We start from the raw sequence: 24495 nt of genomic DNA, 5'->3' as shown, positions 1-24495 counted from the left end.
TTTTCCCTGTGACGTTCCTTTCTTTCATCCCACTCCCCCATTCCCAATCTCAGAACCGGAAAACTGACTCCAGTCCTCCCTTGGCATCCACTCTCTGACCTGCCGAGAGGCTGCCTCACACGCATGTTTTATCTCAGGCCGGTGATGTCTGCAGTCTCTCTACTGGCTTGGACTCCCGATTGCCCCGATCTACGGCTCTCGATTGGTTCATGATAATGCCCGTCCACCCCCACGCACACTCCAAAGGCGTCTATCACTCACTCCCTCCCTCGGCAGGGCCCCCTTACCTGGCTCTGCAGCTGTTTCATCTGGGTGGTCAGGCTGTCCAGCCTGAGCCGGGTGGAGGTGAGCTCCTCGTGAGCCGCTCCAATCAAGTTGCTGTTCCGCTCGGCCGAGAACTTGGCATTCTCCAGCTGCAACAGAGGACGATAACGTCAGGCGAGCTGGGCTTGGAGTACACGAGGGAGATAGAGAGTTACCACACCCAGCCTTCCCTCAGTGTCTGCAGAACTAACGGGCTGGTCATCGACTTTAGACAAGGGGACAGAGAACAGATTCCTGAGGTCGAGAGGGTCGGGTTCCTGGGATCGAGCATTCTAAGTTCAAAGTAAATTTATTATTAAAGTACATATATGTCACCATATACAACCCGAAGGTTCATTTTCTTGCAGGCATACTCAATAATCCATAACAGAATGATAGCAAAATGGAATCAATGGAAGACCTCACCTACTTGGGCGTTCAACCAGTGTGAAAACAAGACAACAAACTGTGCAAATACAAACAGCAAGAAATAATAAATAAATAAATAAGCAATAAGTATTGAGAACGTGAGATGAAAAGTCCTTGAACGTGAATCGATAGTCTGCGGGAGCATTTCAATGATGGGGCAAGTGAAGTTACCCCGTTTGGTTCTAAGCACTGGTGTTCCACAAGGCTGCGTCCTCAGCCCCTCATCTACTCCCTGTACACTCATGACCGCATGGCTAGATTCCGTTCTCATTCCGTCTACGAGTTTGTAAATGATACAACTTAGTGAGCTGTATTTGAAATGATGATGAGTTGGGAGTATAGGAAGGAGACAGAGAGCTTAGTGACGTGTTGTCATGCCAACAACCTCTCCCTCAATGTCAACAAAACAAAAGAGCTGGCGATTGCCTTCGGAAAGGGTTGTGGGGTGGAGGGGCAAGCTCCTGTCTCTATCAACGGTGCTGGGGTCAGGAGGGTTGAGAGCTTCGAGTTGCTGGGAGTGTCCTGCTCCAACCACAGATACCACAGCCAATCAAACTCACCAACACCTCTTCTTCCTCACGAGGCTCAGAAAATTCAGCCAGTCCCCAACGGCCCTCACTAAGTTTTACAGACGCACCTCGTAAACCATCCTATCTGGGTGCATCACGGCTCGGTACTGAAACTGCTCTGCCCGAGGCTGCAGAGGGTTGTGGACACAGCTCAGCACATCAACGAAACCAGCCTCCCCTCCATGGACTCTGTCTACACCCCTCACTGCCTCGGTAAAGCAGCCAGCAAATCAAAAGCCCCACCCTGGACATTCTCTCATCTCCCTCCCCCCATCAGGCCGAGGATAGCGAAGCCTGAAAGCTCGTACCACCAGGCTCAGGGACAGCTTCCGTGCCGCTGTTATCAGACGATTGAACGTTCCTCTAGATGGACTCTCAAGCTACCTCATCGTGGCCCTTGCCTGCGCTGCACTCTCTCTGTAACTGTTCTGTAATGGCTTTTCCCGTGCCCTACCTCGATGTACTGATGCGATGAAATGACCTGTACGGATGGCACGCGAAACAAAGCTGTTCACTGTACGGATAAACCAATTTCAATCATACTCCTTTTCCTCAAGCACATGGCTGACCCACTCCTCTCCCGTACCTCAGTCCCTCACATCCTCTCCTGCCCAGCTGTATCACGGTGTGCCACCACAACTCAAATACACAGGAAGGTACGAAGCTGCAGAGAGCTGTGGACTCGGTCCAATACAACACGGGAACATCCCTCCCCACCATCGGTTGTATCTACAGGAGACGCTGCTACAAGGCGGCAACACCCATTATCAGAGACCCCCACCATCCGGGCCAGGCCATCTTCTCACAGCTCCCATCGGGCAGGAGGCGCTGAAACCTGAAGTCCCACACCACCTTAATCTCCTTCAAATTTACCCCCTCTCACCATAAGCTCCCTCAAATCTAACCCATCTCACCGTAATCCCCTTCAAATTTACCCCCTCTCACTGGAACTCCTTCAAACTTACCCTCTCTCACCTTAATCCCCTTCAAATTTACCCTCTCACTGTAAGCCCCTTCAAGTTTACCCCCTCTCACTGTAATCTCCATCAAATTTACCCCCTCACTGTAATTCCCTTTAAATTTACCCCTCACCTTAATTCTCTTCAAATTTACCCCCTCACCATAATCTCCCTCAAATTTAGCCCCTCACTTTAATCTTCAAATTTACCCCCTCCCATTAATCCCTTCAAATTTACCCACCTTAAATCCCCTTCAAATTTACCCCCTCTCAATGTAATCTCCATCAAATTTATCCCCCTCACTTTCTACTTCAAACTTGCCCCCTCCAATTTTGTCCTTTGGATTTGCCTTCCATCTTAACCCCACCCCCTATCTTAATGTCTTTGGTGCTTGCCTTCCCACGTTGCCCTTCAAACACCCGCACCCCACTTTAAACTCTGAATTTTCCCCTGACCTTAATCTTTAAATTTGCCCCCTCTCACTTTAATCTCCTCAGAGTTTATCCCTCTCACTTTAATCTCCTCAGAGTTTATCCCTCTCACTTTAATCTCCTCAGAGTTTATCCCTCTCACCTAAATCTCCATCAAATTTGTTTCCTTTCACCTTCATCCCTATAGAATTTGCCCTCTTACCTTGTCCCTTTGAACTTGCACCTCTGGTCCTAATGTTTAAATTTACACCCCCCCCCCCCCCCGAACCTCCTCCCTCTCAATCTCTCTCGTGTAACACCCGCCCCTTGCCCTGTGGCGGCTCTGGTATGTGGACGGGGGAACTGGGGAGGCCCGTTTACCTTGGAGTCATAGGTCTTCCCCAGCTCCTCCTTGTAGAGGCGGACCTGCTCTTCGTGCTGGCTGCGTAGGTCACTGAGGGCGTCGGCCAGCTTGCTCTCGTACTCCCGCTGCCTGCCCGAGTCAATCTCCACCAGCCGGGACTCGTGCCGCCGTTTGGTCTCCCGGATTTCCTGCGAGGGGGCACAAAGGGGAGTGGAGGGTCAGAGACTTTGGGAAGCTGCCAGGGGTGAATAGAGAGGAGAGGGCGAGGGGAGTGGGGGAGACAGTCATGGGAGTCCTGAGACCAGTCGATGGGGGTAACGAGGGGTGAGGAATGGGGAGGGTTAGGGAGAGGAGGTACTTGGTGTAGGAGGAGTGGGGTGGGGTGGGGTTTGGTGTGGGTAGGGACAAAGGAGAGGGGAAGGGGTGGAGGGAGAGGGGAAGGAGCAGGGTGGGGGGGCAGAGAGGGTGGAGATGGATTCTCATTGTAAGGTGGAGGAAAGAAGAAAGATTACCAGGTTAGGGTAGTGGAGAGCGAGGTTACGGAGGGGTGTGTGGTTGTGTTGAGGGGTGGGGGGTTTGAATGGGGAAGGAGGAGGGCAGGGTGGGTGAGGTCACCCCGAGGGCCCACCTCGTCGTAGAGGTTCCTCTGGAAGTCGAGCTCCTCCTGGAGGGTCTGCGCCCGGTTCTCTATTTCCACGCGCCGCAGCATCTCGTCCTGAAGTTGCTTCTTGATGTCGTTCAGGGACAGCTCCAGCTGGGGAGGCACAGCAAGATCCCAAGTCAAACAGTTCCCATTTGCCCCACTGAGAGTCACACAGCATTGATATAAGCCCTTCTGCGGGCTAACGAAATTGAGCAACTCCCCATCAACCCTCACTGATGTGTACTGATGCACCATAGACACCATCCTATCACGGCTTGTTACGGTAACTGCTCTGTCCAAGACCACAAGGAACTGCGGAGAGCTGCGGACACAGATCAGCACGTCACCAAAACCAGCCTCCCCTCCATGGACTCTGTCTACACTTCCCACTGCCTCAGTAAAGCAGCCAGCAGAATCCAAGACCCCTCACACCCCAGACCTTCTCTCATCCGCCCCCTCCCATCAGGCGGAAATCTGGAATCACACCCACCAGGCTGAAGGACAGCTTCCACCCCACTGTTTGCCTTATAACAATGGGATAGAAAATGCCTCGTTCGAGTCTTGAACCTGATCCCTACTTCCTTCTTTACTTGAACTAATGCACTGCACTGACGTAACAATTCGATTTCCATAAACAGGAATCCGAGACAAGTTATTCCACGCATCCCAGAGCACGTAATAATTATAAACTAATTCCAATTTCTCTGGCCGCACTCACCCGTGCCCATCAGCTCTGAGAGCAGAACTGGACCATTTGGCCCACCACATTGGCTCTTTGTTCCCTCAGCTTCATCCTCCCCGTAACACTCACCAATCAAGAACCTGTCAATCCCTGCATTAAATCTACACAATTATCTGATTGCTGAACGAGTTCCTTCTCATCCCTCTATCCCGAGGCTGTGCCTCTCGTACTGATAGAAACACCCTCACCACACCTACTCTATCCAGGCCTTACAGCACTGGTATTCAGTTTCAGTGTTAAGTACGCTAGTCCTATTTGGCCCACATCCTGTTAAGCCTTTCCCATGCCTTTTAAATGTCGTTAATGTACCTGCCTCAACCACTTCCTCTGGCAGCTCGTTCCACAGAATGACCACCCTCCGGGTGAAGAAGTTGCCCCTCAGTTTCCTAGTAAATCTCTCCCCTCTCATTTTAAACTTATGCCCTTTGGTTCTTGATTCCCCAACCTGAGGAGGAGGAGGACCGATCGCATTCACCCTATCTATGCTCCTCCTGAATTATACACCTCTGCATGGTGCACCCTCATTGGCTGGGCACTGAGAATGTGATGTGCCCTCATTGGTTGGGAACCAGCAACACAGTACGCCCTCATTGGCTTAAGTAAAAACCTCCAGTGTTGGTGATAACTCATGACACACTGATCTAGAACCGGAAATGGAGAAGGGTGTTATCAACACACTGCTCTAGAATGGAGAAGGTGGGGTATGGTTCACAGCATACTGATCTAGTATTGGGAATGGTTGGGGCAGTCTATAACATATTGATCGAGATCCAGGGAGCTATTCACAACACACCAATCTGGAACAGGGAATGGGAGGAACCCCTTATAACAGACCAAACTAGAACCAGGAATGGAGGGCATGGTCAACCACACACTGATCTAGAACCAGGAATGGAGGGCATGGTCACAACACACTGATCTAGAACCAGGAGTGGAGGGCATGGCCAACAACACACTGATCTAGAACCAGGAATGAAGGACATAGTCAACAACACACTGGTTTAGAACCAGGAATGGAGGGCATGGTCAACAACACACTGATCTAGAACCAGGAATGGAGGGCATGGTCAACAACACACTGATTTAGAACCAGGAATGGAGGGCATGGTCAGCAACACACCGATTTAGAACCAGGAATGGAGGACATGGTCAGCAACACACTGATCTAGAACTGGAAGTTGAGGAGATGGTTCACAGCACACCGATCTAGACCTGGACCTAGATACTCCAGATGTGGTCTAAGAGGAGTTTTATAACTCTGCAATGTAGTTTGGAAGAGCTAATAAAAGCAAGCACACCACATGCGTTCTCTCCCATCTTACCAAACTACGCGGTCAGTTTCAGGGAACAGTGGACTTGTCCCCAGGGTCACTCATAACCACAACTTATAACTACTGCTTTTCATATGAATGTTGTATCTCTCACTGCGGTATCTTTCTCATTACACTTGTGCTTGTGATGATAAACTTTGCCATTCAAAGGCCACCCGGTCGGTGCAGGAGAACCCACCCATGACACAGTCCCCACCGGTCCCCACCTTAGTATTCTTGGCTTGCATCTCCCGCAGCTCATTCTCCAGGTTCCTCTTCTCACTCAGTGCAGTGGAGAGCGCAGCATCCTTGGAATTGAGGATGGCCTCCAGGTCTCTGAGACGTGCCTGGGCGGCTGCCAGATCGGACTCCTTCTTTGCATTCCTGGGGGCGGGAGCAGGGGAGGGGGAGAGAAGATTAGGACCACTGCTCAGCGGTGCTCTCAACTGCAGTCTCAATCAGACACATCCCTCCCCACCATCTACAGGAGACGCTGCCTCAAGAAGGCAACACCCATGATAGAAGATGCCCACCATCCGGGCCAGGCCATCTTCTCACAGCTCCCATCGGGCAGGAGGTACAGAAGCCTGAAGTCCCACACCACCAGGTTCAGGAACAGCGACCTCCCTTCAACTATTCGGTTCCTGAACCAATGACTATAGCCCTAATCACCATCTCAGTACAGAAACTCTGTGACCTCTTTCCAATAGCCTTTATTTTGTTCTAATTGTATTTTTGTTGTAAAAACTGTGTATAATGTTTCCTTTGCGAGCATGTTGTGAATGCTATGATGCTGTTGCAAGTTCTGCACGTAAATGTACTTGTGCTGCTGACGACTCACCTGACCTTGACTTTAATAATACCCACCAGAGTGTGTCTGAAAATTCCTGTTGTCTTGATTCCAGCTGTTGATTGTGACAGAAGCCCTCCACGTCCCTCTCACCCTGGCTGATCTCCCTTGACCCACTGTCAGTTCATCCCGAACAGACTTCCAATTCACGCCCACCCTTCCTCTCCCAGGAGCGCACCCTTGAATGTAAACTCCATTCAAAGTAGCCCCAACATTCCTCTCCTATCCACAAGCCCTCTGAGACCCATAGGAAGCTGGGATCAGATTGCTGTGCAATAGCAAATGGAGTTTAATTCAAATCAATGTAGAAATATCACTGTGAACAGCAAGACCAGGAAATGTTGTAAAACAGAGGGACCTTGGGGAACAGATACATGGTTCCCTGAAAATGAAATCACACGTGGACATGGTGGAGAAGGTTCTTGGGCCTCTGGCCTTCTTCAGTCAGGGCAGAGCTTAAAAGTCGGGTGGTCGTTGTGGAGGACGTTGGTGAGGCCACATTGGAGTATTGTGTTCCGGTTTGGTCAGCCTGCTGCAGGAACGATGTCACTAAACCAGAAAGAGTGCAGAGGAGATTTACGAGGATGCTGCCAGGACTTGATGAGAGAGGTAAGGCAGCTTAGGACTTTATTTCCTGGAGTGTAGGAGGTTGAGAGGTGACCCTATAGAGTTGTAGAAAATGATGAAGGGCAAATGCTCATGATCTTTTCCCCCGGCTTGGGGAATCAAGAACTAGAGGGAAGGTATTTAATAGGAACCTGAGGGGCAACTTCTTCACCCAGAGGGTGGTCAGTCTGTGGAGTGAGCTGCCAAAGGAAGTGATTGAGGCAGATACATAGATTAAGAACATTTTAAAGACAATTGACAGATAAATAGATAGGAAAGGTTTAGAGGGATATGGGCAACTGGTAGTAGCTTAGATGAGCACCTTCAAACAAGGGAAAATCAGCAGATGCTGGAAATTCAAGCAACACACACAAAATGCTGGAGGATCTCAGCAGGCCAGGCAGCGTCTATGGAAAAGAGTACAGTTGACGTTTCGGGCCGAGACCCTTCAACAGGACTGGATAAAGGATTTCAGCCTGAAACCAGTTTCCAGGCTGTGGGACTCTGTGTCCGGCAGCTCACTGTGGGACAGTTACCCACAGCCCAAGACACAGAGCTTCCCTCACAGGGACCTTGCCTGGTGCCCTTCCCCCCCCCCACCCCCACTGAGGGGTGAGCAGTGGAAAGGGAGAGCAGCTTCAAGTTCCTGGGTGTCAGCATCTCAGAGAATCTGCCAGCACAGTGATGCAGCCACGCCAGCAACTCTACTTTCCTACAAGTTTAAGGAAGTTCAGCACATGATTGGATGTCGACAAACGGAGAGCATTCTGACCGGTTGTATCATGGCCCAGTACAGGAACTGCAATGCAGAGTGGTGGGACTCGGCCATTTCCATAATGGCTACATCTCGCCCCACCACTGAGGAGCATACAGAAGAGGGAGGAGGACGTCCATCATCCAGGACGTGCCCACTTCTTGATGACCCCATCAGGAGCCTGAAAACCCACATTTAAAGCTTCAGCAACAGCTTCTTCCTCAGGCTCTTGGAAAAACCTGGAAAATCCTGTTCCCCATCTCAGTCACACTCGTGCTCTCTCTCACACTGATGATTGTTTTACGCTGTAAGGTTATACACATTTAACTTTATGTCAATTGATGCTTGTAATGCGCTATCTGTCTGGAGCACAAGATACAGGACAAGATAAGTAGGCACTGACTGTGTAGAGAGCCCGAGTCTTTCTTTCTCCCAGGGCTTACACCAGGGGGCACCATTTTAAGGAGATTGGAGGAAATTATGAGGGGGAATGTCAGGGGAACGTATCCGGGGGGGTGATCTCAGGGGAACGTATCGGGGGGTGACGTCAGGGGAACGTATCCGGGGGGGTGACGTCAGGGGAACGTATCGGGGGGGGGGTGACCTCAGGGGAACGTATCCAGGGGGGTGACGTCAGGGGAACGTATCCGGGGGGGTGGTCTCAGGGGAACGTATCGGGGGGTGATCTCAGGGGAACGTATCGGGGGTGACGTCAAGGGAACGTATCGGGGGGTGACCTCAGGGGAACGTATCGGGGGTGACGTCAGGAGAACGTATCCGGGGGGGTGACGTCAGGGGAACGTATCCGGGGGGGTGATCTCAGGGGAACGTATCCGGGGGGGTGACCTCAGGGGAACGTATCGGGGGGTGACCTCAGGGGAACGTATCGGGGGTGACCTCGGGAACGTATTGGGGGGTGACGTCAGGGGAACGTATCCGGGGGGGTGGTCTCAGGGGAACGTATCCGGGGGGTGATCTCAGGGGAACGTATCGGGGGGTGATCTCAGGGGAACGTATCGGGGGTGACGTCAAGGGAACGTATCGGGGGTGACGTCAAGGGAACGTATCGGGGGGTGACCTCAGGGGAACGTATCGGGGGTGACGTCAGGAGAACGTATCCGGGGGGGTGACGTCAGGGGAACGTATCCGGGGGGGTGACGTCAGGGGAACGTATCCGGGGGGGTGATCTCAGGGGAACGTATCCGGGGGGGTGACCTCAGGGGAACATATCGGGGGGGGTGACGTCAGGGGAACGTATCCGGGGGGGTGATCTCAGGGGAACGTATCCGGGGGGGTGACCTCAGGGGAACGTATCGGGGGGTGACCTCAGGGGAACGTATCGGGGGTGACCTCGGGAACGTATCGGGGGGTGACGTCAGGGGAACGTATCGGGGGTGATCTCAGGGGAACGTATCCGGGGGGGTGATCTCAGGGGAACATATCGGGGGTGATCTCAGGGGAACGTATCCGGGGGGGTGATCTCAGGGGAACGTATCGGGGGTGATCTCAGGGGAACGTATCGGGGGGTGATCTCAGGGGAACGTATCCGGGGGGTGACGTCAGGGGAACGTATCGGGGGGTGACGTCAGGGGAACGTATCGGGGGGTGATCTCAGGGGAACGTATCGGGGGGTGACGTCAGGGGAACGTATCGGGGGTGATCTCAGGGGAACGTATCGGGGGGTGATCACAGGGGAACGTATCGGGGGTGATCTCAGGGGAACGTATCGGGGGGGTGATCTCAGGGGAACGTATCGGGGGTGATCTCAGGGGAACGTATCGAGGGGTGATCTCAGGGGAACGTATCGGGGGGTGACGTCAGGGGAACGTATCGGGGGTGATCTCAGGGGAACGTATCGGGGGGGTGATCTCAGGGGAACGTATCGGGGGTGATCTCAGGGGAACGTATCGGGGGGTGATCTCAGGGGAACGTATCGGGGGGTGACGTCAGGGGAACGTATCCGGGGGTGATCTCAGGGGAACGTATCGGGGGGTGATCTCAGGGGAACGTATCGGGGGTGATCTCAGGGGAACGTATCGGGGGTGATCTCAGGGGAACGTATCGGGGGGGTGATCTCAGGGGAACGTATCGGGGGGGTGATCTCAGGGGAACGTATCGGGGGGTGATCTCAGGGGAACGTATCGGGGTGATCTCAGGGGAACGTATCGGGGGTGACATCAGGGGAACGTATCGGGGTGTGATCTCAGGGGAACGTATCCGGGGGGGTGACCTCAGGGGAACTTATCGGGGGGTGATCTCAGGGGAACCTATCGGGGGGTGATGTCAGGGGAACGTATCGGGGGTGACGTCAGGGGAACGTATCGGGGGGGTGACGTCAGGGGAACGTATCGGAGGGTGACGTCAGGGGAACGTATCGGGGGGTGATCTCAGGGGAACCTATCGGGGGGTGATCTCAGGGGAACGTATCGGGGGTGACATCAGGGGAACGTATCGGGGGGGTGACGTCAGGGGAACGTATCGGGGGTGACCTCAGGGGAACGTATCGGGGGGGTGACGTCAGGGGAACGTATCGGGGGTGACATCAGGGGAACGTATCGGGGGGGTGACGTCAGGGGAACGTATCGGGGGTGATCTCAGGGGAACGTATCGGGGGGGGTGACGTCAGGGGAACGTATCGGGGGTGATCTCAGGGGAACGTATCGGGGGGGTGACGTCAGGGGAACGTATCGGGGTGTGATCTCAGGGGAACGTATCGGGGGGATGACGTCAGGGGAACGTATCCGGGGGTGATCTCAGGGGAACGTATCGGGGGGTGATCTCAGGGGAACGTATCGGGGGGTGATCTCAGGGGAACGTATCGGGGGGTGACGTCAGGGGAACGTATCGGGGGTGATCTCAGGGGAACGTATCGGGGGGGTGATCTCAGGGGAACGTATCGGGGGGGTGATCTCAGGGGAACCTATCGGGGGGTGATCTCAGGGGAACGTATCGGGGGTGACGTCAGGGGAACGTATCGGGGGTGATCTCAGGGGAACGTATCGGGGGTGATCTCAGGGGAACGTATCGGGCGGTGATCTCAGGGGAACGTATCCGGGGGGGGTGACGTCAGGGGAACGTATCCGGGGGGGGTGACGTCAGGGGAACGTATCCGGGGGGGTGACGTCAGGGGAACGTATCCGGGGGGGTGATCTCAGGGGAACGTATCGGGGGGTGACGTCAGGGGAACGTATCGGGGGGTGATCTCAGGGGAACGTATCGGGGGTGATCTCAGGGGAACGTATCGGGGGTGGTCTCAGGGGAACGTATCAGGGGTGATCTCAGGGGAACGTATTGGGGGGTGACGTCAGGGGAACGTATCGGGGGTGATCTCAGGGGAACGTATCGGGGGTGATCTCAGGGGAACGTATCGGGGGGGTGATCTCAGGGGAACGTATCGGGGGTGACATCAGGGGAACGTATCGGGCGGTGATCTCAGGGGAACGTATCGGGGGGTGACGTCAGGGGAACGTATCGGGGGTGATCTCAGGGGAACATATCGGGGGTGATCTCAGGGGAACGTATCGGGGGTGATCTCAGGGGAACGTATCGGGGGGTGACGTCAGGGGAACGTATCGGGGGTGATCTCAGGGGAACGTATCGGGGGGTGATCTCAGGGGAACGTATCGGGGGGTGATCTCAGGGGAACGTATCGGGGGTGATGTCAGGGGAGAGTATTTGGGGGTGATCTCAGGGGAAAGTGTTCCAAGATCACTATAGCCCTTCTCTCCTATTTTTAAGTCATTTTAATACGTATTTATTATAGTGTACTATATATTAAGGTATTGCATATTAAAATGATTTTAAAAACAGAAGGCAAGGATTAGATTGATCTCGGAGTAGGCACAACATTGTAGGCCCAAGGCTCTGTACCGTTGCAGTCGTGTGTACCGCTGCTGCAGAAAGCTAATTTACACCTTGGGTAGGTGTGTCTGTGAACTCGGTATCCCATGCTGAGGCAGACAGTAAAATTAAGTTTGTCCCATGTCAGTATGTTCAAGGGGGCGGTACAGACAGTCGTTTCCTAGCAACAGCCTGACAGAGCCTTCCTGGTGACTCACCGTGTATCTGCCTTGGCAACAGAGGGAGCCAACATACCACAGACATTAGTCACGTTCCTCCATTAGCTGCGGGTTTGCTGCACAGCGGCACCCTGGGGGTAGAGGGCACTGTCTGGGTGGGGGCAGGCATCCTGCAGCTGGAGGTGGGAGGGGCAGCTACTGAGGGGTTGCCCCCTCTACCCTTTGGCCTTTGTTGACGAGCTGACCCCCCTCGCCCTCCCCTGCCATCAAGCATTGAATCCACAGCCAGCCTGCGGTTGATGTGGGTACGTGTGGGGTCGATGGGTTATCCTGCCACTGGGTTGTGGGTGAGGGGTTGAATCTGGGGAGTGTTGAAATGAGACGGGTGTAAATGGATGGGTGATGGCAGCACAGACTGGGTGGACCCATTCTGGCTCCCCTCTCAGCCCTCCTCTTCTCCTCACCTTCCCATCACCTCCCTCTGGTTCCCCTCCTCCATCCTTCTCTCCTTCCATGGTCCACTCTCCTTTCCCATCAGTTTCCTCCACTAGCACTTCCCAGCTCTTCCCCCACCCACCTTCCCCCTCACCTATCACCTTCTCCTTCCCCCACCCACCCACCTTCCCCCTCACCTATCACCTTCTCCTTCCCCCACCCACCCACCTTCCCCCTCACCTATCACCTTCTCCTTCCCCCACCCACCCATCTTCCCCCTCACCTATCACCTTCTCCTTCCCCCACCCACCTTCCCCCTCACCTATCACCTTCTCCTTCCCCCACCCACCTTCCCCCTCACCTATCACCTTCCCCTTCCCCCACCCACCCATCTTCCCCCTCACCTATCACCTTCTCCTTCCCCCACCTTCCCCCTCACCTATCACCTTCTCCTTCCCCCACCCACCCACCCATCTTCCCCCTCACCTATCACCTTCTCCTTCCCCCACCCACCCATCTTCCCCCTCACCTATCACCTTCTCCTTCCCCCACCCACCCATCTTCCCCCTCACCTATCACCTTCTCCTTCCCCCACCCACCCACCCATCTTCCCCCTCACCTATCACCTTCTTCCCCCACCCACCCACCCATCTTCCCCCTCACCTATCACCTTCTTCACCCACCCACCCATCTTCCCCCTCACCTATCACCTTCTTCCCCCACCCACCCATCTTCCCCCTCACCTATCACCTTCTTCCCCCACCCACCCACCCACCTTCCCCCTCACACCCCAGCTTCCTACTCTGGCTCTTTTCCCCTCCGTTCCAGTCTTGTCCTGAACTGCTGAGCTCCTCTAGTACTCTGTGTGTGTTGCTCAGGATTTCCAACATCTGCAGACTCTTGTGACTATAATTGTCCTAACTACCTCGCTGGAATTCATCTAACTCTTTAATCAGCACAAATAACTAAACACTGACCACAGGTTCCCCCTTTGTTAACCCGCAATCCACTCATTTCTTCCACTGCCTGCTTCTAACTGCTCTCCCTTTGCTTGTTCAGTGCCAGAGCCTTCAACAGGGGAGGCTCTGGGTAGGACTGAAGCTTTTAGAAAGATGTGGTGACTCACAGGAGATGCAAGGCAGGCCAGGACTTAAGACTGTAGATGTCGGGGCTGTGGGGAGCGTTATAGGACAGGGGTACGGGCTCACTGGCTGTCAACAGTCAGGGTGCGGAGTACAGGAGCTGAGGGGAACGTGGTTCTGGAGTGCCATTGCTCTGAGCTAACACAGTCAGTGGAAGTGGTACCGGGGTCAGGATGTGTGGTGACCCTCGTGGTCACACCCTCGGTTGTGTGTTCGTTAACACAAACAGCACATCTCACTCTGTGTGCTTTGACAAACAATGCTGAACGGGAGAGGTTCCCTGTCATGGTGGCAGTCTGAGAGGCTCAGTGCCCATTTCTGTGGCTTGTATTAATAAACTGGAAGTTTGATAGCGAACAAGGAGCCTTTGTCTGGCTAAATTGGAGTAATGTGAGCCAGCCCTGTGTTCCTCTCCAACCCAAGGTGTGGGTGTGGTAGAGTCTCTGCGTCAGAAGGACATGACAAAGCCCCGGGGAGGCAGCATTCCCGGCTAGCTGGAGGGTCGTCTGTGCACGTCCGGATGGCTCTGTGCCTGTCTACGACCACGGCTACTGAGCCTTACACCACTGAAACAAGCCCTTTACTCTGAGCTAACCATCTTTCTGTCTGACCCCACCCTAACCCATTTCATCCTCCCACCATTCTCATCGACTTAAACCGATTACTGAATCCACAACTTACTCAAGGATTGGAGGCAGAGGGGGGTAGTGGAGTCGGTGGCCAAAGTGCCCCACAGGGACCAGCTGGTTGGGAGATACAGTGCCTGTAAAAAGTCTTCACCCCCCCCTGGGAAGTTTTCATGTTTTATTGTTTTACAACACTGAATCACAGTGGATTTAATTTGGCTTTTTTGTCACTGATCAACAGAAAAAGACTCTTTCGTGTCAAAGTGAAAGCAGATCTCTACAAAGTGATCTAAATTAATTACAAATATAAAACATAAAATAATTGATCGCATAAATATTTACCCCCTTTAATATGACAAACCAAATCATCATAGGTGCAGCCAACTGGTTTGAGAAGTCACATCATTAGTTAAATGAAGATCTGTTTTGGAGACCCGTGTGCAGTCAAGGTGTTTTTATTCATTGTAGTAAAAATACTCCAGTATCTGGAAGTTCCAACTGCTGGTGAGTTAATATCCCGGCAAAAACTACACCATAGAGTCAAAAGAACACTCCAAGCAACTCCATGAAAAGGTTATTGGAAAGCTCATGTCAGGAGATAGATACAAGAAAATTACCCTTAGAGTACAGTTAAGTCAAACATTTAAAAAATGGGAAGAATATAACACAGCTGTAAATCTGCCTGGAACAGGCTGTCCTCAAAAACTGAGTGACCGTGCTTCTTCCTGGAAGTCTGTTGGGAATAACAATGACGTCAGTGATGCCTCTGATGAGAAGGGGACAAGTGGGGGAGGTCACCAAGAGACCTATGACAACTCTGGAGGAGTTACAAGCTTCAGTGGCTGAGATGGGAGAGACTGCACACACAACAACTCACAGACAAGAGAGAACTTGCAGATGCCCGAAACGTCAGCTGTACTTTTTTCTCCCCCACCACAGATGCTGCCTGGCCTTCTGAGTTCCTCCAGCATGTTTTGTGTGTTGCCTGGGTGCTTCACCCGTTGCAGCTTTATGGGAGAGTGGCAAAGAGGAAGCAAATCTCAGCTGGAGTTTGTCAGAAGGCATATGGGAGAGTCTGAAGTCAGCTGGAAGAAGGTTCTATGGTTTGATGAATCCAAAATTGAGCTTTTTGGCCATCAGACTAAACACTATGTTTGGCATAAGCACACCATCCCTACCGTGAAGCAGGGTGGTGGCTGCATCACGCTGTGGGGATGCTTCACTGCAGCAGGCCCTGGAAGGCTTGTGAAGGTAAGAGGGTAAAGTGAATGCAGTAAAACACAGGGAAATCCTGATATCTGCAAGAGAACTGCAACCGAGAAGATTTGTTTTCCAGCAAGACAATGACCACAAGCATAAAGCCAAAGCTACACAGGAATGGCTTAAAAACAATAAAGTTAATGTCCTGGACTGGCCAAGTCAGAGTCCAGACCTCAATTCAATTGAGAGTTTGTGGCTGGACTTGAAAAGGGCTGTTCACTCACAATCCCCATGCAATCTGACAGAGCTTGAGCAGTTTTGTAAAGAAGAATGGGGAGAAATTGCAATGTCCAGATGTGCAAAGCTGATAGAGACCTGCCCACACAGACTCAAGGTTATAATTGCTGCCAAAGTATATCTACTAAATACTGATTTGAAGGGGGTGAGCAATTATGCAATCAATTATTGTTTAATAACTAATAAATTTAGACCAATTTAGAAACGTTTTCATTTTCACAAGGTTTTTTCTGTTGATCAGTGTCAAAAAAGCCAAATTAAACCCATTGTGATTCAATGTTGTAAAACAATAAAACATGAAAACTTCCAAGGGGGGGGGGGGGAGGGTGAATTTTTTTTAATAGGCACTGTGTATTAATAACTTGGATGTAAACAAAGATGGAGTGATTAGGGGCAGCATTAGGGGTAGCTACTGCAATTTGGTGGAGCTGGGGGGACCGGTAGTGTGGTACGGCGGTCGGGGCTCGGCGGAGCTGGGGGGACCGGTAGTGTGGTACACCGGTCGGGGCTCGGACGAGCTGGGGGGACCGGTAGTGTGGTACACCAGTCGGGGCTCGGACGAGCTGGGGGGACCGGTAGTGTGGTACACCGGTCGGGGCTCGGACGAGCTGGGGGGACCGGTAGTGTGGTACACCGGTCGAGCTGGAGGGACTGGTAGTGTGGTACACCGGTCGGGGCTCGGTCGAGCTGGAGGGACCGGTAGTGTGGTTCAGGGTTTAGTCCCTGCCAACGCCTGTAATGCCATCTTCCCACATTTCAAAGTACGGAGAACGTTAGCAAGCTGTTGGTCCGAGACTCGTGGCAACACTTGTGGGACGCCCCTAACACACAGGACCATGAGACATGGGAGCACACGTCTAAAGGGTTTGAGGTCCTTTCACATGCCATGGACCCAAACCAACAAGATGCCTGCCAGGGGAGGGGGATGGGACTCGAGGCTTTCCAGCAGGGGACTGGTTGTGGACTGAAGCAACAAGCCAGTGAGGCCCCATTTCAGAATCGGGTTTATTATTACTGACATGTGTTGTAAAATTGGTTGTTTTGCGGCAGCTGTACGGTGCAGGACATAAAATATAAAGGATACCCGGAATACTGGGTTCAGTTTTGGTCACTCTGCTACAGGTTGTGAAGAAAAATCATTTCAGGATGCATATTGTGTACATTTCTCTGGAATGAAATTGAACCTAGAGGTTAATTGGTCATTGTAAATTGTCCCGTGATTAGGGTTCAGGGATTGCTGTGGAGCATTGCTCGAGGGGCCGGGAGGGCCTAATCATGTGTATCGCTACATAAACATATAGGAAAGCTGCAATGAATGCAGGAATTTACGAGGATGTTGCTTGGAGAGTACGAGACTGAGGAGTGAATTTACAGAGCTGTACAAAATCATGAAAGGGGGAGATGGCGTGAATGCAGACAGACTACCCCCACCCCTCAGAATTGAGGAATCAAAAACGAGATGGCAGAGGCTGAGAGGGGAAAGATTTAATAAGAACAAAAAAAAATTAATATTTCACCCAGAGGGTGGTCAGTCTATGGAATGATCTGCCACAGGAAGTGGTTGAGGCGGGAACATTAACAACATTTAAAATGGATATGGACAGGTACACGGATAGGAAAGGTTTAGAGGGATACGGACAGGTACACGGATAGGAAAGGTTTAGAGGGATACGGACAGGTACACGGATAGGAAAGGTTCAGAGGGATACGGACAGGTACACGGATAGGAAAGGTTCAGAGGGATATGGACAGGTACACGGATAGGAAAGGTTCAGAGGGATAGGGATAGGAAAGGTTCAGAGGGATATGGACAGGTACACGGATAGGAAAGGTTCAGAGGGATACGGACAGGTACACGGATGGGAAAGGTTTAGAGGGATACGGACAGGTACACAGATAGGAAAGGTTCAGAGGGATAGGGATAGGAAAGGTTTAGAGGGATATGGACGGGTACATGGATAGGAAAGGTTTAGAGGGATACGGACAGGTACACGGATAGGAAAGGTTTAGAGGGATACGGACAGGTACACGGATAGGAAAGGTTCAGAGGGATACGGACCGGTACACGGATAGGAGAGGTTCAGAGGGATAGGGATAGGAAAGGTTTAGAGGGATATGGACGGGTACATGGATAGGAAAGGTTCAGAGGGATAGGGATAGGAAAGGTTTAGAGGGATATGGACGGGTACATGGATAGGAAAGGTTTAGAGGGATACGGACAGGTACACGGATAGGAAAGGTTCAGAGGGATAGGGATAGGAAAGGTTTAGAGGGATATGGACAGGTACATGGATAGGAAAGGTTCAGAGGGATACGGACAGGTACACGGATAGGAAAGGTTTAGAGGGATACGGACAGGTACACGGATTGGAAAGGTTTAGAGGGATACGGACAGGTACACGGATTGGAAAGGTTTAGAGGGATACGGACAGGTACACGGATAGGAAAGGTTTAGAGGGATATGGGCCAAATGTGGGACATGTGGGCTTGGTAATCTTGGGCAGCATCGACCAGTTGGACTGTAGGTCCTGTTTCCCTGCTGTGTGACCCAGTGGCCATAACGCTCCTGCCCAGAGGCAACAGGACACCCAGTTTCGGGCACGGATGTCAAAAGCTTCTCCAGGGAAAAAAGGAGCCATCGGCTGAGCAGAGTGAGGTTGGGAGTGAATGTGCCAGCGTCCTGACGAACGGTCTCGGCCCGAGACGCTGACTGTTCGTTTCCACGGATGCTGCCCGACCTACTGAGTTCCTCCAGTGTGTTGCTTTGACCCCAGCATCTGCAAAGTATTTTGTGTTAGGTCCTGGGACAGCTGTCTTACTTCCCCACCCGTCACCCTCGTTGCAGGCTGGGAACCTGGAGGAGGGAACTCATTCCGGGATATCCTGGGTTACTTTGCTGACTTTCAGATTAGGATGGAAAGGGTGACTGGTGTTTGCGGAGTTGCCACGGAAACGGAGTGGTGCTCAGGGCCAGGAGTGACGTGTCACTTCCTCTGACATAGAGGCTCTAGGCTGGATATAATCCCAAAGTAAACTGGGAGAAGTGAGTCAAGAGCTGCTGACGCCGAGAGTGACGTTCCAGAGATTGGGATTTGGAACAAGAGGCTGGGACACAAACAGAACAGCAGAGAGACTGTGGTGGGGTGGGGGGGGGGGGGAGGCCAGCAAGTTCAGATAAAACATCGAGCTGCCAACATTCCCAGCAAGTCTGCCCCAGAGTACGTGGAGCAGACTGTCTACACCCGCATGGACTGTTCAGGAGCCCATTCGCTCCTTCCAGCCTGTGCTAGCTCAGTGAGGGAACTCCCCAGTGAGCGCCTGGCCCTGCCCTTTTCCCTGATAGTCTCTCTGGGTCCGAGGTTTGAATGACACACACACAGGACTGAACTGGGGCCGTGAGGCAGTGGCTCTACCCTCTCTTCACTCCTCTGACACCCCAAATCAAACGGCCTTGAACCTCTGCAGCGACGGTGCCTCTGAGTGAGGAATTGTCTCTCGCTGTCTCCGTCCAGAACTGCAGCCCCTCATTCGGAGACGGTGACTCCCCTGAGTCAGTTCCCTCCCTTGACGCAATAACACCGAGGAGAGGGGAAGAGGTCACCCTGTTTCTACCCTTCACTGGACCTCCTCAGCACTTCCCCTGCCCCTCTTACCCATCCGTGTCATTGCTGTACATGGGCCTGAACCCCCTCCCCAGTGACAGCCCAGACCCACCCTGAAAACTGGTCCCTGGGGGTCTGCTCTGCACTGCCTCCTGCAGTCGAGTAGTTCCTTGGCAGGCAGGGTCCGGTCACAGATGCCCCGGGATCTCTCCACCTTAGCTAACCCCACCCATCCCCTGCACACAGCCAGATCTTGGATCTTGCTCTGTAGCCTTGCAGTGGCCAGTTAATCCCTGGATGGGCTGTCTGCTGTGACTGGACGTTTCCTCCTACACTAAGTGTAACTCTGCTCTTGGGTCAGAGGGACAGAAAATAAAAACAGATTCACTCGACCCTATCACAATGACCATAAACGATAAAGCCCCACCACCCTGGAGTACCTGGGAATTCAGGCCTGCAGGCTCGAAGTGGAAGCCGCAGTTCTTGCTGTTGAGTGCTTACTTTCAGGTTGGGGTTAGGCTTTACGTCTTCAACTTCGTTCTCTCAAACCCTCTAGATTCTTCTTGCTGCCTCGGTAAAGTGGCCAGCTCAGACGTTTGAGGTTTGGTATGTCACCGAATACGCTTACAAATTCCTACGGATGTACGGTGGGGCGCATTCTGACCGGGTGCGTCACTGCCCGGTGGGGAGCATTCTGACCGGGTGCGTCACTGCCCGGTGGGGCGCATTCTGACCGGGTGCGTCACTGCCCGGTGGGGCGCATTCTGACCGGGTGCGTCACTGCCCGGTGGGGAGCATTCTGACCGGGTGCGTCACTGCCCGGTGGGGAGCATTGCCGGTGGGGCGCATTCTGACCGGGTGCGTCACTGCCCGGTGGGGAGCATTCTGACCGGGTGCGTCACTGCCCGGTGGGGAGCATTCTGACCGGGTGCGTCACTGCCCGGTGGGGAGCATTCTGACCGGGTGCGTCACTGCCCGGTGGGGCGCATTCTGACCGGGTGCGTCACTGCCCGGTGGGGCGCATTCTGACCGGGTGCGTCACTGCCCGGTGGGAAGCATTCTGACCGGGTGCGTCACTGCCCGGTGGGGAGGCTCCGATGGTCAGGATCACAGAGGGCTGCAGAGGGTGTAGACTCAGTCAGCTCCATCAGGGCCACAACCCTCCCCATCATCGAGGACAGCTTTGAGAGGCGGTGCCTCAAGAAAGTGTCATTCCATCACTAAGGACTCTCACCACCCAGGACATGCCTTCTTCTCATCACTACCATCAGGGAGGAGGTACAGGAGCCCGAAGGCACACACTCAGCGACTCAGGGAAAGCTCCTTCCCCTCCGCCATCAGAATTCCGACGGTCCACAAACACTACCATGCTATCCCATTTTTGTAACTTAGCGATGAAGTATTGCACTGCACTGCTGTGAAATAAACACCCGACTCCAACTCTCTCCCAACCGGCAGGAGATGCAAAAGCCTGAAGGCTCGTATCGCCGGGACCCAGGGCAGCCTCCACCTCCCCTGCTGAAAATCCTTGGACAATATGACGGATTCTTCAGCTGATCATCGATCTCGTTGTGACCTCAGACCTGCCTGCACTGCAGTTTTTCTTTGTGTAACTTTAACACTAAACTCAGCATTCTGTTATTGTTTTCCCTCTATCAAGCCGTCCATACAGATCATCTTATACACCAGCACAAAGCTTTTCATTGGACGTGTGGTAATAACGTCCCAAATTAGTCCACGGACACACAGGGGGCAAGGAAAGATCGATATTCTTCCCACCGCTGAGTTTTGTGATTGTAGGACTCCCATGATTCCCCCGGTCTTGGTTGATGATCACACAAAGTAGCGGCAGAGCTGGGAATTACTACAGAGTACAGCAGTCAGGGCCCTTGGCCTACAATGTTGTGTTGACACTGTAATCTACTCTACAATCAATTCAACCCTTCCTACGTAATCCTTTTTTTAAAAAAAAGATCCATGTGCCTCCCTAAAGTTTCTTAAATGTTCCTAATCAGTCTGCCTCTACTACTGTTCCTGGTAGCACGGTCCAGGCACCCAGCACTCGGACATCCCCCGATACTTCCCTCCAATCACCTTCAGATTCATTCTGGGGAAACTCTCTGGCTATCTACTCAACCTACGCCTCTTATACTCCTCTACGAAATCACCTCTCACCCTCCTTTATCCCAAAGGAAAAAAGCCCTGCTTTGCTCAGCCTATCCTCACCAGACATGCTCTCTCATCCTGGAAGCATTAACCTCTGTCTCCACAGACGCTGCTTGATCAGACAAGTTTCTTTTGGCAGCATCTTCTGGTTTTACAGATTAATAATAAACAGATTTTTTGTTTAGAAAACAACTGCGTACTCAAAAATGTGAAGCTGCCACAGGCCCTGGATTGGTAGTCTGCATAGTGCAATTATTTGTCTGAGGCGCTCTCTCCCTCCCTTGCTCTCAACGGCAGAGGCAGAGGAATGAAGGCAGGCGCCAGGAGTTAATTACGTGTCCTGCAGTCACTGCCAGCTAAATCAGGAGCTGCAGAGTGGTGGTGAAGTGGAAGGGATCGCTCGGCACTCCGGAGTGAGACCCACTCCTGCCAATTCTCCAACTGCGAATGAATCTGTCTCCACAGCCTCTCACATTCAACCCAGTTCTGCATTCCACCCACTGCTTCTAAACAGCTTCTCCCTCGAGCCAGCTTCTGAGGAGGGGTAGGGCCCTGCACACACAGAGGCGAGAGGGGATGACTAACTGGTAAGGCTGTTGAATCAGAAATATTGTGACAGGACGCTATCAGCCAGATTCTCCGTCCCAAACAGTGATGGGACATTCTCAGCCAGTGGAGGCAGCTTCTGTGATGGCAATCCTTGTCAAGATAAAGCTGTAGACGAGGGAGCTGTTGTCCTGTCTAGGGCCCTTTCAAGGATGGAGGTCATCAAACTGGAGTGCGGCGCACAGGAGCAACAGAGGGAAGATGGAGGAAATGCTGGAGAAGTGGACTGCCACCACCAGCGTATAGTCAGAGTGAAGGTTACGGCGATTGTTGAGCCAGTGAGGAGATCAGCTGATTAACCCATGTCATTCAGAACTGGGAGGGAACTGTAGCTTCCAGGGGCAAAAGCGTGTGGTCACAGGGAGAATGTTCATTCTCTCTCTCACTGAGTGACGGTTCCCAGTGACTCCCTGTGCCCCCTGGTTCAAGAGTCCTGCCCTGGCAAAATGGACAGCCACACTCCTTGTAACTATAATAAATACAACTCGATGCACAGAAATGGGAGAGGCGACAGGGAGCAGTAGGACTCAGCCAGTTTCAGTGTAAGTACAGCTCTCACCACTGTCAAGGAACATCTTCATCAGGGACCCCCAGCATCCAGGCTGCCCTCCCCTCTCAATACTAACAGGCAGGAGGGATAGGAGCCTCAAGACCCACACCTCGTGGTTCAACAACACGGTAGCAGAGTGGTTAGTGTTACACTATCACCGTACGAGCGAATTGGGTTCCGTTCCCCACCCTGCGACCGCACGGGTCTCTCCAGGTACTCCGGTTTCCTCCCCCGTTCTAAAGGGACGCGTTCGTAGGTTCATTGATCAGATGGTGTAATTGGGCTGGAAGCACCTATTACCACGCTGTAAGTCCCCTCACACTAGTCAGCGTTGTTTCTTCCACACCTTCCCCCCCTCTCTCTAATCCTGCACCAATATCGTTATGGCTATTCTGTGGGGTGTTAAGTATGATCTAAGTTTATGTTAACTTGTGTTTGCGATGTTCTGTGCTGCTGTTGCTGGAAGCTAAATCTTGTAGCATTTCTAACCTGGGTATGTGAGCCAAGACAACAAACTTAAACCTGAACTTCCACAAGGTCCCACACTCCATTGAAAGTGGAGGATGTACTTTATGAAGGCAGCCCATTACCCACACTCCGTGTCTGCACTTATGGTGTTCTTTCAGTTAATCATAAGAACATGGCAGATGAATTCCTGATTTCACTTAAATAATGGAGAAATTGTTACTCAATTAAACAGTAGCCTGACTTTAAATATTTTAACTTTTTAACCAGTGAATTGGTCCAGCCACTTAATTGGGCCAAAATGCACTTCTCACGCTATGTCCCAATTAACAGGAATCCACTGTATAGTCAATGACTTGGCCTCCACAGCTGTTTGTGGCCATGAATTTCACAGATTCGCTATCCTCTCACAGTAAAGAAATTCCTCCTCACTGCTGTTCTAAAGGGTTGCCTTTCCATTCAGAGGCTGTACCCTCTGGTCCTAGACATACCCCACTCTAATCTCTCCTCATGACTACAGCCCCTCAATTCCAGGCAACAAATTGATGAGTCCCTTCTGCACCCTCTCCATCTCTACCACTTCCTTCCTGTGGTGGCGTCACAGACCAGCTGCCACTCTGCATTGTGACGGTAAGGGGAAGAGGCTGCGACAGAAAGAGATTCTGCCCTTCCAGCTTACCGCTGGGCCAGAGCGCAGAAACCGCCACAGCGACTCGAATGCAGTGACACACCACAGCCGGCTGCTTGCAAGTCAGCCAATACTCCAGGCCCACCAAGCTGGCATGGTAAGAGGAAGGGCTGCAGAGTCTGACACCCATTCCACAGGCTGGCTACAACCACCCAGAGCTGCCTCTGGCTTTCTTCTTGGGAAAGACCACTGAGTCACCTGACCCCATCATCTGAGATACCCATTAAAGCTCGTCCCACTTGCCTGCATTTGGCACTTGTCTAAATGTCATAGAGACACATAACACAAAATAGGCCATTCAGCCCAACTGGTCCATACTGACCAAGATTCCCATCTAAGCCAGGCTTATTTCCCCGTGTACCCGTCCGTATCCCTCTAAACCTTTCCTATCCGTGTACCCGTCCGTATCCCTCTGAACCTTTCCTATCCGTGTACCCGTCCGTATCCCTCTGAACCTTTCCTATCCGTGTACCCGTCCGTATCCCTCTGAACCTTTCCTATCCGTGTACCCGTCCGTATCCCTCTGAACCTTTCCTATCCGTGTACCCGTCCGTATCCCTCTGAACCTTTCCTATCCGTGTACCCGTCCGTATCCCTCTGAACCTTTCCTATCTGTGTACCCGTCCGTATCCCTCTGAACCTTTCCTATCCGTGTACCCGTCCGTATCCCTCTAAACCTTTCCTATCCGTGTACCCGTCCGTATCCCTCTAAACCTTTCCTATCCGTGTACCTGTCCGTATCCCTCTAAACCTTTCCTAT

The 24495-nt window shown here is 52.5% G+C and overlaps 1 protein-coding gene across 2 annotated transcripts in view; it reads right to left on the bottom strand.

The window, feature by feature from the left end:
* lmna (lamin A) overlaps positions 1–24495 on the bottom strand; it is a 95959-nt gene that overhangs the window by 47369 nt on the left and 24095 nt on the right. For both annotated transcript variants that reach the window (XM_073061186.1, XM_073061187.1), the window contains exons 3-6: positions 5957–6113; positions 3663–3788; positions 3052–3222; positions 288–413 (exon numbers count right to left, since the gene is read on the bottom strand). In XM_073061186.1, coding sequence (XP_072917287.1) covers positions 288–413; positions 3052–3222; positions 3663–3788; positions 5957–6113 — 580 coding nt within the window. The remainder of the gene's footprint in view (positions 1–287; positions 414–3051; positions 3223–3662; positions 3789–5956; positions 6114–24495) is intronic.

Source organism: Hemitrygon akajei, chromosome 11, assembly GCF_048418815.1.
Source record: "Hemitrygon akajei chromosome 11, sHemAka1.3, whole genome shotgun sequence".
NCBI lineage: Eukaryota > Metazoa > Chordata > Chondrichthyes > Myliobatiformes > Dasyatidae > Hemitrygon > Hemitrygon akajei.
Note: the sequence above shows the minus strand (reverse complement) of the source record. Positions and strands in the feature narration are given on the sequence as shown.